Source organism: Gobio gobio, assembly GCF_949357685.1.
Source record: "Gobio gobio genome assembly, chromosome: 2".
NCBI lineage: Eukaryota > Metazoa > Chordata > Actinopteri > Cypriniformes > Gobionidae > Gobio > Gobio gobio.
Genome location: NC_137098.1, coordinates 70131013 through 70146137, shown reverse-complemented (window position 1 = coordinate 70146137; position 15125 = coordinate 70131013). Strand labels below are relative to the sequence as shown.

At 40.3% G+C, this 15125-nt stretch overlaps 1 protein-coding gene across 1 annotated transcript in view; it reads right to left on the bottom strand.

Moving 5' to 3' along the window:
- LOC307117967 (GTPase IMAP family member 7-like) overlaps positions 1–15125 on the bottom strand; it is a 45055-nt gene continuing 29930 nt past the window's right edge. Inside the window, exons 3-6 of the mRNA XM_079803253.1 lie at positions 12363–12397; positions 1047–12238; positions 805–848; positions 1–716 (exon numbers count right to left, since the gene is read on the bottom strand). Of these exons, the coding sequence (XP_079659379.1) occupies positions 11034–12238; positions 12363–12397 (1240 nt within the window). The 3' untranslated portion in view covers positions 1–716; positions 805–848; positions 1047–11033. The remainder of the gene's footprint in view (positions 717–804; positions 849–1046; positions 12239–12362; positions 12398–15125) is intronic.

Below are 15125 nucleotides of genomic sequence, written 5' to 3'. Positions count from 1 at the left end.
GTCAAAAATTTGCCTGTGATTTATTTATGATTTCGGTTTTAAGGACATTTTATTCAGTTTCTATTTATATTTTCATTCGTTTCTTGTAAAAAGTAACATTCATTATTATTGGCATAAAAGGAAATCCAATGAAATAGCATGAATAAGATTTGGTTTCTGTATAATTTAAGCATAAAAGTTTACAAGCAACAAACCCATTTCTGTTTGTAGATTAATCTTTCACAATAATGAAGCAAATTCTGCGATTCATCTTTGAAAGATGTGATATCTAGCAAACATTACCAACTGATGCACAGACATCAATACTCAACATACAAACACAACAATGGTGACACTCAACATATAATAATAAAAGATAAATTCTGAACATTACAAAATAAACAAACACAGACTGCTAAAAGTGAAGCAAAAATAAGTTCATCAGCACAGATAAAACCAACAAGAGTCAAGAAAGTCCACAGCATCATCTATTCATGCCGCAGTGCATGCTGGGTACCTTCATAGTTCACATTTCTACATGCTCTGTAGAAATACAGTGCGATGATCCAAGACACAAGAGAAGTCCTACTGAGAGAGTCATGCAATTATTAACCTGGAATATACTGTCATCTCTAACATTTTTAACAGTGTACAGATGAAAAAGAATCTGTGCTAAGCTTTAAAAACAACACTTTCTGCTCGTCTGTTTCCCAGTTTTGCACTGCATTACTGAAATCCTTAAAGGGGAAAAAACAACATCAGATCATCAATGAATAATCAAAAGATTGAAAAATGTATGTGTGTGAATATGTAAACATACGATACCTGATATCTTTGGAAAGTACTTCTTGATCATGCCTGGTTTCTTTCTAAAATGAAACACACACACACACACACACACACACACACACACACACACACACACACACACACACACACACACACACACACACACACACACACACACACACACAGAATCACAACTTTAGCCACAGCAGGTTAATTCAACATTATTTCATGCATAATTTGAACTGCTCATGTTCTGTGTTCACATTATTTAGATTTACTTCTCTTCCTCATGTTGTCCGGATGGTTCTTTGATGAAGTCCTCATTATTGTGATGGTACAGCGCTGAAATCTTCTCGAACAGTTCATTCGCTTGAGTCTGATCATTGATGTCCTTGTTATTCAGTGCATGAAATCTTTCTCCATGCATTTCTACAAGTTCATTTAGTGCTCCTGAATGAATTCTTTGATAGGTTTGTCTTCTAGATCATCCTTCCCAGAGAAAACGATCATTATGTGTTTTTCAGAATCATCAAGACACGCATGTACACCTTTTATCATGTTGGAGGTTTCGTCAGTAACTCGCCCCACTTTGATTATAATCATAATGACATGTGGCCCTGGAGAGGCATGTGACAAAGACTGAGAGATTACACTTCCCACTTCATTTGCACTTTGAAAGCCTAAAGAATCAATCAACATGAAACTCATCCCAGACCAGCTGGTCATGTGAACTTGTGGTGGGTTTCTTTTGATTTGGGAATCTTGTCCTAAAAGGGTCTGGATAGTTGAGGTCTTTCCTACTCCAGCCATTCCCAGGACTATGACTCTGACTGCTTCATTTGTCTCGTCCAGTGTTTCTGGAGTGTCTCTCTTGTGCCTCTTTATATCAACATCTGAAGGTCCCGTCTTATCCCATGTGTTTAGATCTTGATCTTGTTGACTGCTCTGGCTGCATTTGTTTGAGTTGTCATTCTGAAAGTTTCTTTCAGATCCTGCACCATCTTGTGTAGATTTGACGCAGAGGACGTATTCTTGTTGTTCCAGGTGTACACTCAATTTCCACAGCTCTGAATGAATTTATCCAATACTACTTTTTCTTCCTTAACCCTTTAGGTGCCAGAGGTTTTTTCCTAAAACGTTCGATTTTGACATCTTAATTTGAAAAGGCTATATCTTAAAAGTGATAAAAGATAGAGACTTTCTGTAAATTAGAGAAATATTAAGGATGACCCAAAGATTACATTTTCCCATCTAATTTGCATATTTTGACGTCATATGGTGGTGGTCACCTTGGATTATAGAATTTTCATGAAAAGTCACATGTGTAAATGATAAATGCAGCACTTCTTTCCCCCAAAAATGTCCCTCGCCTTCTGTATGCTATATTGCACAATACTCAATGCTCAGGTAAATAGTAAATAGTAAACAAACTGGTAAATCGTTACTAATAAATGGTAGAAACAAACCGAATGCATGTAACCGTTGGCCTTTTGCTGTAGATACTTTCCATTTACTACATACAGTAGGCACTCTGATTCCATGTATGGGGCACATATACATACATTATTCATATGACACACAAACACAAGTAGACAAGACCTGTTTAGTTCAAAAGATCACTCGCCACGGCAAGGCAGAGATCATGAGTGAGATGAGACAAGACGAGAGACAGATGCACGCGCGCCCGCCAAGTGTGCACAGTTTGGACTACTGTCATTGTGACTCCACGTTGCCCACTAACTGTATTTGCAATACACGAGCCGTGGTTCAGCTGCGTGAGACAAACGCTGCCAGTGTGAATGCAAAACGGGCGCGCGCGGCTCCCGCTCCATGCCCTGCCAACACACTGCTCGCGCGTGCGGTCTGAAGCCGGCATAACACGCCTGCTAACTTCACAATGAACACTCCAACCCCGCGAAACACCACTGTGTTCCCACCACTGACATTGGGCAAAGGACCATCTACATTGGGCAAAGGATTCACTGTTTGTGCTTGGTGTAGGGCTATTCTTTCCCCTTCAGAATCAGGGTCCGCGAATAGAAGACCCAACACTTCATTGCGGGTAAGCTTTATTGATGCCATTAGAAAATAATAATCTAATGCAAATACTCCCTGACATTGACAATATTGCTCTGATAAAATGGATCACTCGCACACTAGCTTCGCGTTTGTTCGCACTGATTCAATGCGCTCTTGCTCGAAGATTTTGTATAGAAGCATGACGTTTTTTTGAGTCGGAGATGAAGTTTGACATGTCTGACATCTAGTGGAGGGGAGGTCAAACGAAATTTGACACCCTATTTGACAAAATCGGCCGTTTTATTCAGTGCCGCATCTTGTCGAGTAAACTCGACCGTGGCGCCTAGAGGGTTAAAAACGATTTCAATGAGCTTCAATGCTGTTTTTTATTTAATACATTTTTTTTAGGATCTATGGGTTCTTGCACACCTCAGCGTGGAGTTCGAAAACCATCACAGTCCGGGAGCAGAAAGAGTCGGTCATCCTCATCCAGTGATCAGTTGCATTCTTCATAGTTGTCAACTCTCCTACCTCACTCATTGACATTATTGCAGGAGCAGCTGTCTTTAAATTTTAATGAGCTCCAATTTTTTTTTTTTTTTCCAGGATCTAGACGTTCTCGCACACCTCAGCGTGGAGTTCAAATGCCATCACAGTCCGAGAGAGGCTTATTCCCCATGTCTCAAGCTAGTACGTCCATGGTCAATATTTATTATTGTATGATTCTTTAATAATCATAAAGTAACACAAATAAATAAATGAATGTATTTTCTTCTACAGAATACCAGAAGTCAGTGCTTGGAAGGCTAGTTGAACTTCTTGATGAGATAAAGAGTTGGAAGGCACTATGGGCCGCTGAATTCTGCTGTCCATGTTGCTAGGCTAGAAACCTTTGAAGATTTTGCTGAAGAAGAGGCAGGTCTCAAGGAACGCAACCTCTGGGAACAAAGGGTATGATTTCTACAGAAATTGGACTAAACCGTGTCAATAAGACTAGACCTCCAAGTCTCCAAAAAGTCTAAATTATCTATATTGTGCAAAAAATATGCTTTTCGCAGCATCTGGTAACATGCACACAGCTTTATAGGATGTGTTATTGTATGGATGAGTCAACATGACTAGTTCCCATTTAAGCTCAATCTGGCAACAATCAGTATATTTACAACCCCATTGGTTTATTCATAATGTATTGAGTGGCTTTTCATGTGTCATGTACAGGTGTCCAAGCTCTCAAAGGTGGGACGGAGGAATAACAAAGACTGCGTCCATAAAGTAATGGACAGGTATTAAACAACTGTCACATGCTCAGAATATAGAATGTAATTATGCAGTTAAATTTTTACTCATTGCCTGCTCTGTTTGCACGTAGAAAAGCATAAATGCAGAAAGAGATGATTCATGAGGAATAATGCAAGCATAAAGGAATATTTGTAGAATGTTGACCTCACTATATGATATTCTACATGTTTTCTCAGGCTTTTCACCAACAGCCTAATGGCTGCTTTCAACATGAAGGGGCGGGGTCGCAGTGACAAAAAAGCCTTCCAGGATACCGTTCTTTACTCTGTGGTAAAAGGTAACTGCATTGTTCATGTTTATACAGGTGCTTCTCAAATTAGAATAGTGGAAAAGTCAATTAATTTTAGGAATTCAACTTAAAGGTCCAATATGTAAATTTCTTCGCCGCTAGGGGTTGCTAACCTCTTACAAAACACACGCGACGCGAGTCCTGCAAATATAAAGGAATATTTACAATTCTACCGAAATACACGGAAGTGTTGAATTACTCACAGGTCCGTTTATTAGACGAATGGAACTTGCAGCGCTGTTTCACCTGGTCAAACCGTTACACGATCAAACTAAACTAGTGTATTGCAAGTTATAATGTTATAATGTATTTGAAAAGAAGTGTTAGTTTGTCTGTATGAGACTAGCAGCAATTTCAACATTAGAATAACATACAGATCCTATTCTAACATTTCGTTATGTAAACTATATAACAGTGATTAGTTTTACGTACATTTACCTGTCTAATAAAGTACATGTAAGAGCAGCGTCATGTGGAAGTTAGTCTCGGACACAGAGCTCTCGACATCTCAAACACCGCGCTGATGTTGATCCACGTTTTAGTTCTCCTTTTTTTTAATCTAAAGTCTGCTTGCCATGGTCCATAATGTTTGAACGAAACAACAAGCGTGCAGATAGACATTTCGAACTACACAGTTGTCCACGTCTGTCGCCTTGGTCACAATCAGAGGGCTCTGGTTACTATACAGCGGAAACCAGGGAGAACATCCCGTCTGTGACAGGCGACAAGTGAAAAAAATTTCCGGGATGGACAATAATTTAAAATTTCTCTGAAATTAAAGATCTTTGGGGACTTTTGGGATATTGTAAGTACACAACTGCAGGAAATATATAACACTGTTCAAGTGATTTGGGAATATTTTATTACAAAATTCCTACATATTGGACCTTTAACAGGTGAAACTAATTTATTATATGGATTCATTACATGCAAAGTGAGAGATTTTCAAGCCTTTATTTGTTATAATTTTGATTATGGCTTATGAAACCCACAAATTCAAAATCTCAGAAAATTTTAATATTACATCAAAATTGATAAAAAGGGGGATTTAAATTCCAGAAATGTTGGCTCTCTGAAAAGTATAGTCATGCATATGTACTCAGTACTTGGTTTTTTAAACGGAATTTATTTTATTTTTATGTATTAGAACAAAACTGTGTGGTGTCTTTTTTTATTTTATATTATTTATTTCCAGTTTAATTTTCTGATTTCCCATAGGCCCCCCCTCACTAGTTCTCTTGGTCCCCCCATTTATTAAATCCTATATTTAATCTTTGTTAATGTTAATTTCAACATTTACTAATGCATTATTAAAATCTTGCTAACATTAGTTAATGCTTAACAGTTAACTGTGAACTAACATGAACAAACCATGAACAGCTCTATATTAACGTTAACAAAGAAGATGAACTAATGCTGAACAGAGGTGTTGTTCATGGTTAGTTCGTTAACTAATGCATTAACTAATGTTAACTAATACAACCTTATTGTGTTACCAATTCATTTGATAACTTTTTCCCCCAAGGTTTCTATAGATATCGCGATATATCGATATTGTGAATTTTTTGGTGTGCTGAAACAGAGACGGCTACAATTGCAAGTAAAAGATGGTTTAATGATGACGATGAATGTAACACAGGTCGTGACACAAACACTCAGAACTGGAGAAATGACGCAGGGACTTCAGTGGGCAACCCGGTGAAGGTGCGTGGTGATCGGCGTGCTCAGGAACCAGGAACAATAAACCATCTAGACAGCGTGAAAGACAACAGAAGCGGGTCCACGAAGATCCACACACGAGGAGAAGAGAGAGCAGACACGGGAACCAGGATGACACAACACCGGGGAAGCCACAAACGATCTGACAACATGAGATGGGAATTACTGAACATATAAAGGAAACGGGGATTGAACACAGCTGGCGACAATCACGAACACAATGAGTAACCACACCCACACACAGACACACGCACACACACATAACAGAAATGAGACAGCGGATTCATGAATCGTGACATTTGGCCACAATAACCGTGGTGTGAAAAATCTAATATCGTGACAGCCCTATATTGAACTGTGGATTAACTGTATTGTTGCATATATATATATATCTTTTTTTTTTTTGGCCATATCACTTAGCCCTATTAAGTATCCTGATATGCATAGTGTTTTAAAGGCATATGAAAATGTTCACTGTATAATGAACAATTTGTGATTATTTAGTACCCTGTTAAAACAATAGTTACATTACATAATAATTACCATAAAAATGTTACAAATATATAATAAAGGCAACATCTTTTTTTTTTTTTTTAATCTGAAAAAAAGGTTAACAGTGATCAGAGAGCTTACAAATCAGTGAAGCATTGGAATCAGGATCGGCCGATCGCTATGACAAGAAATCGGTACTCGTATCGGCTGCAAAAATCCTGATCGGAGCATCCCTACTGACAGGTTATGATGTATTGGCTTATATCAAGTTGTCATAACAAAGACATCTCAAATAATGTCATCTTTGCATAAAAAAATGACATAATTGAGCGAAAGACACTTAATGACAGTTGTCATAAACATGCATACAAACTCCTTCATATTCATGACGTGTCATGCCATGATTATGAAGGTGTCAGTCTTACGCACACCCCGTCAAGTAAAGTGTTACCAAATGATTTAGCCTCCATAAAATACTTATCCAAAGGTAACCAATCCCTTGGTGAATTGTATGAAGTCATGTATGAGTCTCTTTCCTTCTAAGATTGTGTACATGCTTCTTTTTATTTATCTATTTTATTGTTTGTTTATTTATTTTTATCTTTTTCCTCCTTGCAACACCCCTTAAGTGTTTAAAGATTATGTTTTTGTTTGGGGTACTAAATATGCAGGTTTTTTTTACACATGAACCATAGGCTTATATAAACAAGTGTAGATTATTTAATTACAAGTAATTTGTGTCTATTTTCATATGCATATTATTGTTCCCTATTTAAGTTTGTAAATTGATATTGTTCCGTTTTTCTTATTTCTTATCCGTTTGTGTTGTCAGTAGATTTGTCTTTCTTGAAAACGTCCATCTTGTTTGATCAAATGAGCTTGATAACAGCTTCATTTCAACAGATGTCCTCATGTCACCGTACTGACTTACTGCTGTGGTTTATAGAGTTGTGATTATTGCTCTGTTTAATTTGAGAACATTTTGACCTTATAGAGGATGTTAGAGATGGACGGTTTGGTCCAGTAGAAACAGACAGAGAGACACCATCAAAATAAAGAGTTTATTGAAGATAAATTATTCATCCACAGTGCAAAAAAGTAAAGATTACAAATGTGTTTGAGACATGAACTTAAACAGTCACTAGTAATTAAAGGCACACGCCAAATCAATTTAAGCCAAACAGCTAAAGTTAGGATTAGCGGTTAGCATCCGCCTTTAAAATACTACAACATGATCATTTCTTCATAACTATCATCTTTAAACCTTATCGCTTACATTATTATACCTTATGAATTGAGTAAGTGTAAGTAAAAAGTATAAAGTAGATCTGAATAACTACATTTAAAGGTGCCCTAGAATGAAAAATATTATTAACCATGGCATAGTTGAATAACAAGAGTTCAGTACAGTACATCGTTCAGCGTCTGATACTGGAGAAGCGGCAATTCAAACTATATTCCCGCAAGCAGTAAGTAGTGATTTTATCCACTTATTGACTGTCTAAACAGTTTCTGATTCAATTGAGAGTTTCTTAGTGAGACAACATTAACAATAATATCTACGCAAGATGCTAGGACAGTAGCACACATAACAGTATGACAAATGTCAAAGGTTAATATTATTTCCTGCCAGTGTTGTCATATAAATCTACAAAATACAATCATAGATACATATGGCAATCCCTTTTGTCGGATAGAATTATACGCCTATATTTCATCAACAACATAACTCAGGAGCTTACTACATTAGTTTAGATGCAGCTCACTCAATCCTTCTAGCTAACGTCACCTTCTCCACCACTTCAGTTGAAACAATAGTCATTTGACAAGGCATCTAGTCAATTTGTTAAAAAAAAACTTTACTGACTGTACAAACAACATATTTACTCGCTAACGTTACCCAGTTCGCTGTTTAGAGTTTGTGACTCAAAGTAAAGAAGCTATCATTGTAAAATCAAATAAACATCAGAACAGAACTCCACATTAATATTCATGACCCTTCCAAATAAGGCAAAAACAGAGCATTTCATTCTAGGGATAATTTCTAGGGTTATAAATGGACCTGTAAAACCGCATCTGGATTGAATTTTTGCCCTTAAATAAGGCACATACCCTCTATGTAGATATCAGAGAACAATTTAAAATAATGTTTCAACTCATTCTAGGGCACCTTTAATACCATGACCCATACAACTGATAAACTGAAGTTGAGGTAACTCAAATCATTTGAAAAAAACAATTTAACAAACTAAAATCCACTAAAAGCACATACTGTATGTGTAACTAGCAAAACATCTAGCACTGCACTATTGCTTTTCAAATTAAACAGTATGCATCTTAAACAGTAACACATCTCCCCTATAGTAATACACAAGTACACAAAATAACTTGGCAAAGAATGCTGGGAAAACATATTTTCCTATTTGTCTGATTAATTATGTCCAACTTGTGTCGAAATTATGAATAATATTGAGTTTATACTGAGTATTTGTGTCCTTACATATGTTGTTTGAAATAAAAATATTATGCATATCTTAAACAGAAAATTTGTGTGTATACTAAAAATATATTTTAGTTCAAATTAACTGTTGGATTTTTAGCTATTTAGATATTTGTGATGATTATCTTCACTCCGGGCATCCATTCTTCGTACGACGCTAACTCAGTTAGCCGGATAATCATTTTAAATAATAATAATATAAAAATGTATTTGAAAATAATATTATAATGTTGTGTATAATACTATAGACACAGCCACTTGATTGAGAGATTTATTGTTGATGGAATAATTACTTTATAATGTTATCGCAGTCTTACACACATGTACAGTTATCTGAGCCGTGCATTCATTTCAGTGGTGACGGATATTATGGGATGGCTTGGTTCAGAGCAGGAGAAGCAAATTTGATCTTGACCCTTAAGAAACTTTGATACTGTCACGTAACAAATCACTGCTTCAAATTGAATTAAAAATGAATTGCTTATCACAACACTGAAATACATGAATATAAATGATTGGGTTTTTTAAACATTGAACATTTAATTTAGGCCTATTTATTATAACTTTTATGTTGGTTTGGTCGTTTGGCTGTTTCCTTATAAAGGTCTAGAACATGATTGTGTTTTTGCCAGCACAATCACATGAGAATGCGTATCCATAGTACGAGTGTGCAATGTCGTGGAAGAGTTTTGCACACTTATATTTATACGCATTTTCGCAAGATTGGGCTCATTTTTGCAGTGGTTGAACATTTGAATCAATCACAGATGTGTTTGTTGAGCAATGCAATGTGAACCAATCACTCTTCTCCAATCACTCTTCTACAATCACTTTTTTTGCATTGCTTGCAATGTAGACAAAATAAAAGGAAAGTGAGCAATGCAACATAATAATGTCTTGACACTTGATACACAGAGCTTCATTAATTCTAATGGGAGCATTTCTAGTCATCTGATGGTCTGCATTGTTTTAAAATAACTTCAAAAATTCAATATTTGCTTATATTAAACATTTAGCTCTGGGAGTAGTTTTATATCTAGCATTCATGTAACAATATTATAATAAGTGAGAGTTTTCAGACCAAACGATACGTCCACTGTGACTCTAATAACATTTTAAACGTTTTAAAACAGGATAACAGCTGAAAAGCAATGTCATGGAAAAGACTAATGCATGTTCACATAGGAAAACAAAGGAAAAACAGCTTAGGCCGGACACAAAAACCCCCTTGAATGGCTGCTTATGTATATACACAACTGTAAGTGATTTTTCCCAAACTTATCTGTAAAAAAAGTAGCTTTTTTTGTGCCAGTTGTTTGTAGGTGAATATCCATTTCATCCAGCGCTGTTACACTATTGGTTATACTGAGTGAATCAAAGATGATGCAGTGAGAGAGCGGTCTGAATGAATGCATATCGATTCCGACTGTATTGCAAATGCACTTGTCCAATTTACTGGAGCGAGAGAAGAAAAAAAAAACTTACAAGAATGGATAATTCACTAATTATTAGCATTGCTGATTCAGTCAAAAGAATTATATTGGAAGACATAATCGGCTGACAAGGCTTAAGTCCCAGACTAAAGTGCATGTTTGAGCTGTCTGAACTGAAAGAAACTTGCACAGACATATATTAAAATAGGTCAGTGTCATTGTTTTGACTCAAGATGCACATCAGTAATGTTTTTTTTTTTACTAAGACACGTTTATAAAAGCTACTAAATGTCCTAATTGAACTAATGCCTAATCCTGGCTTAATCTAAGCCTTGTCTGTGAAACTGGGCCAATAACATCTCAAATTTTCGCAAGGAAATGTTTTTTAGTCGTACATGGTGCATACAGCCGTACAGCTGCAGGTGCTCTGTATGAATATATGCTCTGTAGAATATAAATGAAAATTGTGAATTTACAACAGCAGTTTGCTGTATTTCATTCATAATAAGGAATTCTATTGAAGCTTTTTATAAACATTAGTAGGGTGTTGTTCTGCCTTTCCAATGACCTCTTTTGCATTTTCATAGTTAGCTTTGGCTGACATCTTAATGGCATCAAGCACAGAATCAGCCTCTTCTGTTGATTTGTATCCAGTGTATCCTCCTCCAGCAGCTCCTGCGAGAGCCGCAAATCCTAATATGACGCCTGCAGCAACTCCTGCCTCCGCTGCTGCTGTTCCTGCTCCTACTACTACCTCCACCACTCCTGCCACTGCAGATACTGATACTGTTCCTGCTGCTGCTCCTGCTGCTGCTGCTGCTGCCACTTCTGTTTTATCTGCTAATGTGCTTTTAGCATTTGCAGTTGCAGCTATTCCTTGGAATACTTTTTTCAAATTAGCTGCCCTCAGTAAAGCCACAAAAGAGGCCACTGCGACACCAATGCCCAGAAAAGGACCAATCAGTGTCCCTGTAGCCACTCCTGCAAACCTAATGAGATATTTTTTATGAACAATCTTCTTCGCTGCCTCTCGCTTCTCTTCTGGAGACAAATTAGGTGTGAGCATACTATTTATCTCCTCTTGAATGTCTTCCTCTGCAGTTTTCATCAGCTTATTGGTGTAGTGGCCGTTCTCTTGCACCATCACGTCGATGGTCTCCATCAGATGTTTCACATGATCCTTGTTGCTCCTGTTCCCTAAGTGACAGTCATTCCAGTGTTTATTGTCAATGACATGACAGCGGCCTCCACATTTATTGACAAGCTCCTGAAGTTTTGGACTCTTCTTCACAAATTCCTCAATGGTTTTACCACTCTCTAGATCTTCACCATGAGTGAATAAAACCACTGCATGTTTAAAGGTATCCTCTCCACAATATTCAACAATTGTATCCAGAATCTCTATTTCCTGTCTTGTGTACCTTTCAACTTTTAGAACGATGACTAGGGCATCAAGAGCTGGAGCACATTCAATAATGGATCTAATGATCTCAGATTTGATGACTTCATCATCAAGACATGTGTCAAAGATTCCAGGTGTATCAATAACTGTGACTGTTCTTCCATCAACCATTGCAACTCCTGTTTTAGATTTAGATGTTATAGATTCAGGGGAAGATTCAGTTGTAAATACTTTCTCACTGAGAATTGTATTTCCACTGCTGCTTTTGCCATCTCCTGTTTTTCCAAGAAGAACCAATTTTCTTGCAGGTTTAGACTCTATTTGAAAAAGACAATCTGGTAAGTGAAGAGTGTTTTGAGTACTGATAAAAGAAACCTATAGCATTTTAATACATATTAAACAGATTTGATTGTAGTCTTATTTTATTAACTCTGTTCTTACCTCTCATTATGGGAGTGTATTGCAGAGCTGAATATCTGCAATGTCGGAAAAAACATTCAGGTCATTGTTAACATTATTGCTACATTGTTGTTCCCTTTCAAGGGAACTCACGCTGCGTCACCGCTCTGGGAACGCCTCTGCGTGATTGCGTCGATGTCATCAGTCCAATAGAGAGACGGAACGTCATAGGCGGGTGACGTCATAGACCCGGAAGCTATAAAGCACACCGGCAAACACACGCCGTTAGCTTCTGTTGCCTTCAACAAGCGCTCTGTGTTATTGTCCAAAGTGTCTTTGTGTTGTGTCTGAGTTCAGACTGTTTTGTTTCACTCACACCAAAAAGCACATTGTAAGAGAGATATTATGACGAGCGAACAGCGTTACAGACAGTGTGTTCCTCCCTGCTCATGCTACATCACGAGCGGGGATACACACTTGATGTGCGTTGTTTGTTTGGGAGAGCAGCACGCGCAGTCGGCACTCGAGGGTGCCGGCTGGGAGCATTGTGAGGCGCTGCCTCTTTGCATGCTGCGATCCCGCCGGGCGCTCTTCGAGGAGGGCGTCTCGGCTCGCGCTCCCCACGGCATGGGTCCCGCTGCTGCCGAGGCTCAGTGGCGATTGATGCCGTGGGGTTCGCAAAAGGATCAGGCAGAGGGGATAGAGACGGGCCCCGCCTTATCTCTTCCTTCACCCGCCAGATCCAGCGCCGCCTCTCTGGGTTCGGGAGCCCGCTCTGCGGCGTCTCCCGCCCGGGGAGTGGCCGCGATGCTGCAGCTATCTTCCTCCGAGGAGGTTGATGTTTGTAGCATCGATGCAGGGGGTGAAGACTCGTCACTTCAGTCCCCTGCAAGTGAGGAGCTCATGGAGGTACTGAGCAGAGCTGTGGCCAGATTACACATTGACCGAAGGAGTCTGCCATTTTTCCCGGACCTCCACACCGAGGTGTCGAGGTCTTGGAAGCGGCCCGTGTCTGCACGCATTTTCACCCCGCAAACGTCAGTTTATAGTAATATCGCGGGGTGTAAGAGACACGGTTATGGTCAGCTGCCTCGGGTTGAACAGACGCTTGCGAGCCATCTGTCACCCGAGTCTGCGTCGACCGTAAAGGCTCCGACTTTGCCCACAAAACCTCTTAAAGTGACATCCTCTTTTGTGGGCAAAGCATACTCGGCAGCAGGTCAAGCCGCCGCGTGTCTGCACACAATGTCTATTGTGCAGGCATACCAGGCTGATCTGCTAAGAGATCTGGGGGAGAGCCACGTGATCGGAGTCGATATTATTAATGAACTCCGATCGACTGCTGATCTCGCTCTCCGTGCTACCAGGGAGACGGCTCGATGCGTCGGTCGTTCTATGGCAGCCCTGGTGGCCACGGAGAGGCATCTGTGGCTCAGTTTTAAGGATATCAAGGAAAGGGATAAGAGCATTTTGCTTGATGCGCCGCTGTCTCCGGAGGGCCTGTTCGGTGACGCTGTCATTTCTGTTACCGACAGGTTCCTGGAAGCGGAAAACCCCCGTAAGCCCCAGGTCTCGTCTGCTGTTGGGCGGGAGCAGCAGACGCAGAGTACGAGCTCCCCACGCAGGGCGCAGCAGAAAGTGAGTGTCGCCACTCGTACACCCCCGCAGAAAGGGTCATCGGGTGCGCGGCGCTCACGGGTGCAGCTTTCTAAACCCAGGGCTGATCTGAGGACAGTCTTTGTGGCGATGAAGGCTGCGTCAAAGAAGTCCTGGCGCCTCTGGGCCTAGGACAGTGAGTGTGATCCCCTCCGCGGGCGCACGGTGCTTCCCGCTGTACATGGTACCCGTGCGTCCGCGGTACCCTCATGGGTTCAGTCCGCCAACCCCGCCCGAGTGCCGGGGCGCGGAGGGGCCCTGCGGGTCATCCGAGGATGGCCCACACCCTCTTCGGAGGGAAACCATGCTGTCAAGTCAGTCGTTCCCTGCCGGTTCGCCGCTTCAGGGCATTGCACTCGCGGTGCAGAGTACATCAGAGGCCAGCCTCGAGGGGCTGGTTCCCTTAGTAGATTTTGTGTCAGAATGGGGAAATCTGCCTCACATATCTCGTTGGGTCCTGCGATGCGTAAAGTTGGGGTACGCGATTCAGTTCAGATGCCGTCCTCCCAGCTTCAACGGGGTCCTCTCCACTGTGGTGGACCAAGTGCAGGCTCTGGTTATGACTCTAGAAGTACAGACTCTGCTGCAAAAGGGGGCTATATAGAGGCCCCCCCCCCAGAAAGGGAGTCAGGCTTTTACAGCCGGTACTTCATAGTGCCAAAGAAGGATGGTGGGCTGCGCCCCATCTTGGATCTTCGCGTCCTGAACTGAGCCGTGGCAAAGCTCAAGTTCAGGATGCTGACACTCAAACAGATCGTGTCTCAGATCAAGTCCGAGGACTGGTTTGTCACGATAGATCTCAAAGATGCATATTTCCATATCTCCATCTTTCCGCAGCACAGGAAGTGCCTGAGGTTCGCTTTCAGGGGAGAAGCGTACCAATATTGAGTGCTTCCTTTCGGTTTAGCCCTTTCACCCCGCACGTTCACGAAGTGTGTGGACGCTCCTCTGGTCCCCTTGCGTTTGCAGGGGACCCGCATTCTCAATTACATCGGCGTCTGGCTGATACTAGCACAGTCAGCGCGTCTCGCGGTTCAGCATCGAGATGTTGTTCTCGCGCATATGAGGAGGTTGGGGCTGAGGCTCAACTCCAAGAAGAGTGTTCTTTCTCCTGTGCAGAAGATCACTTATCTCGGGGTGAGTTGGGAT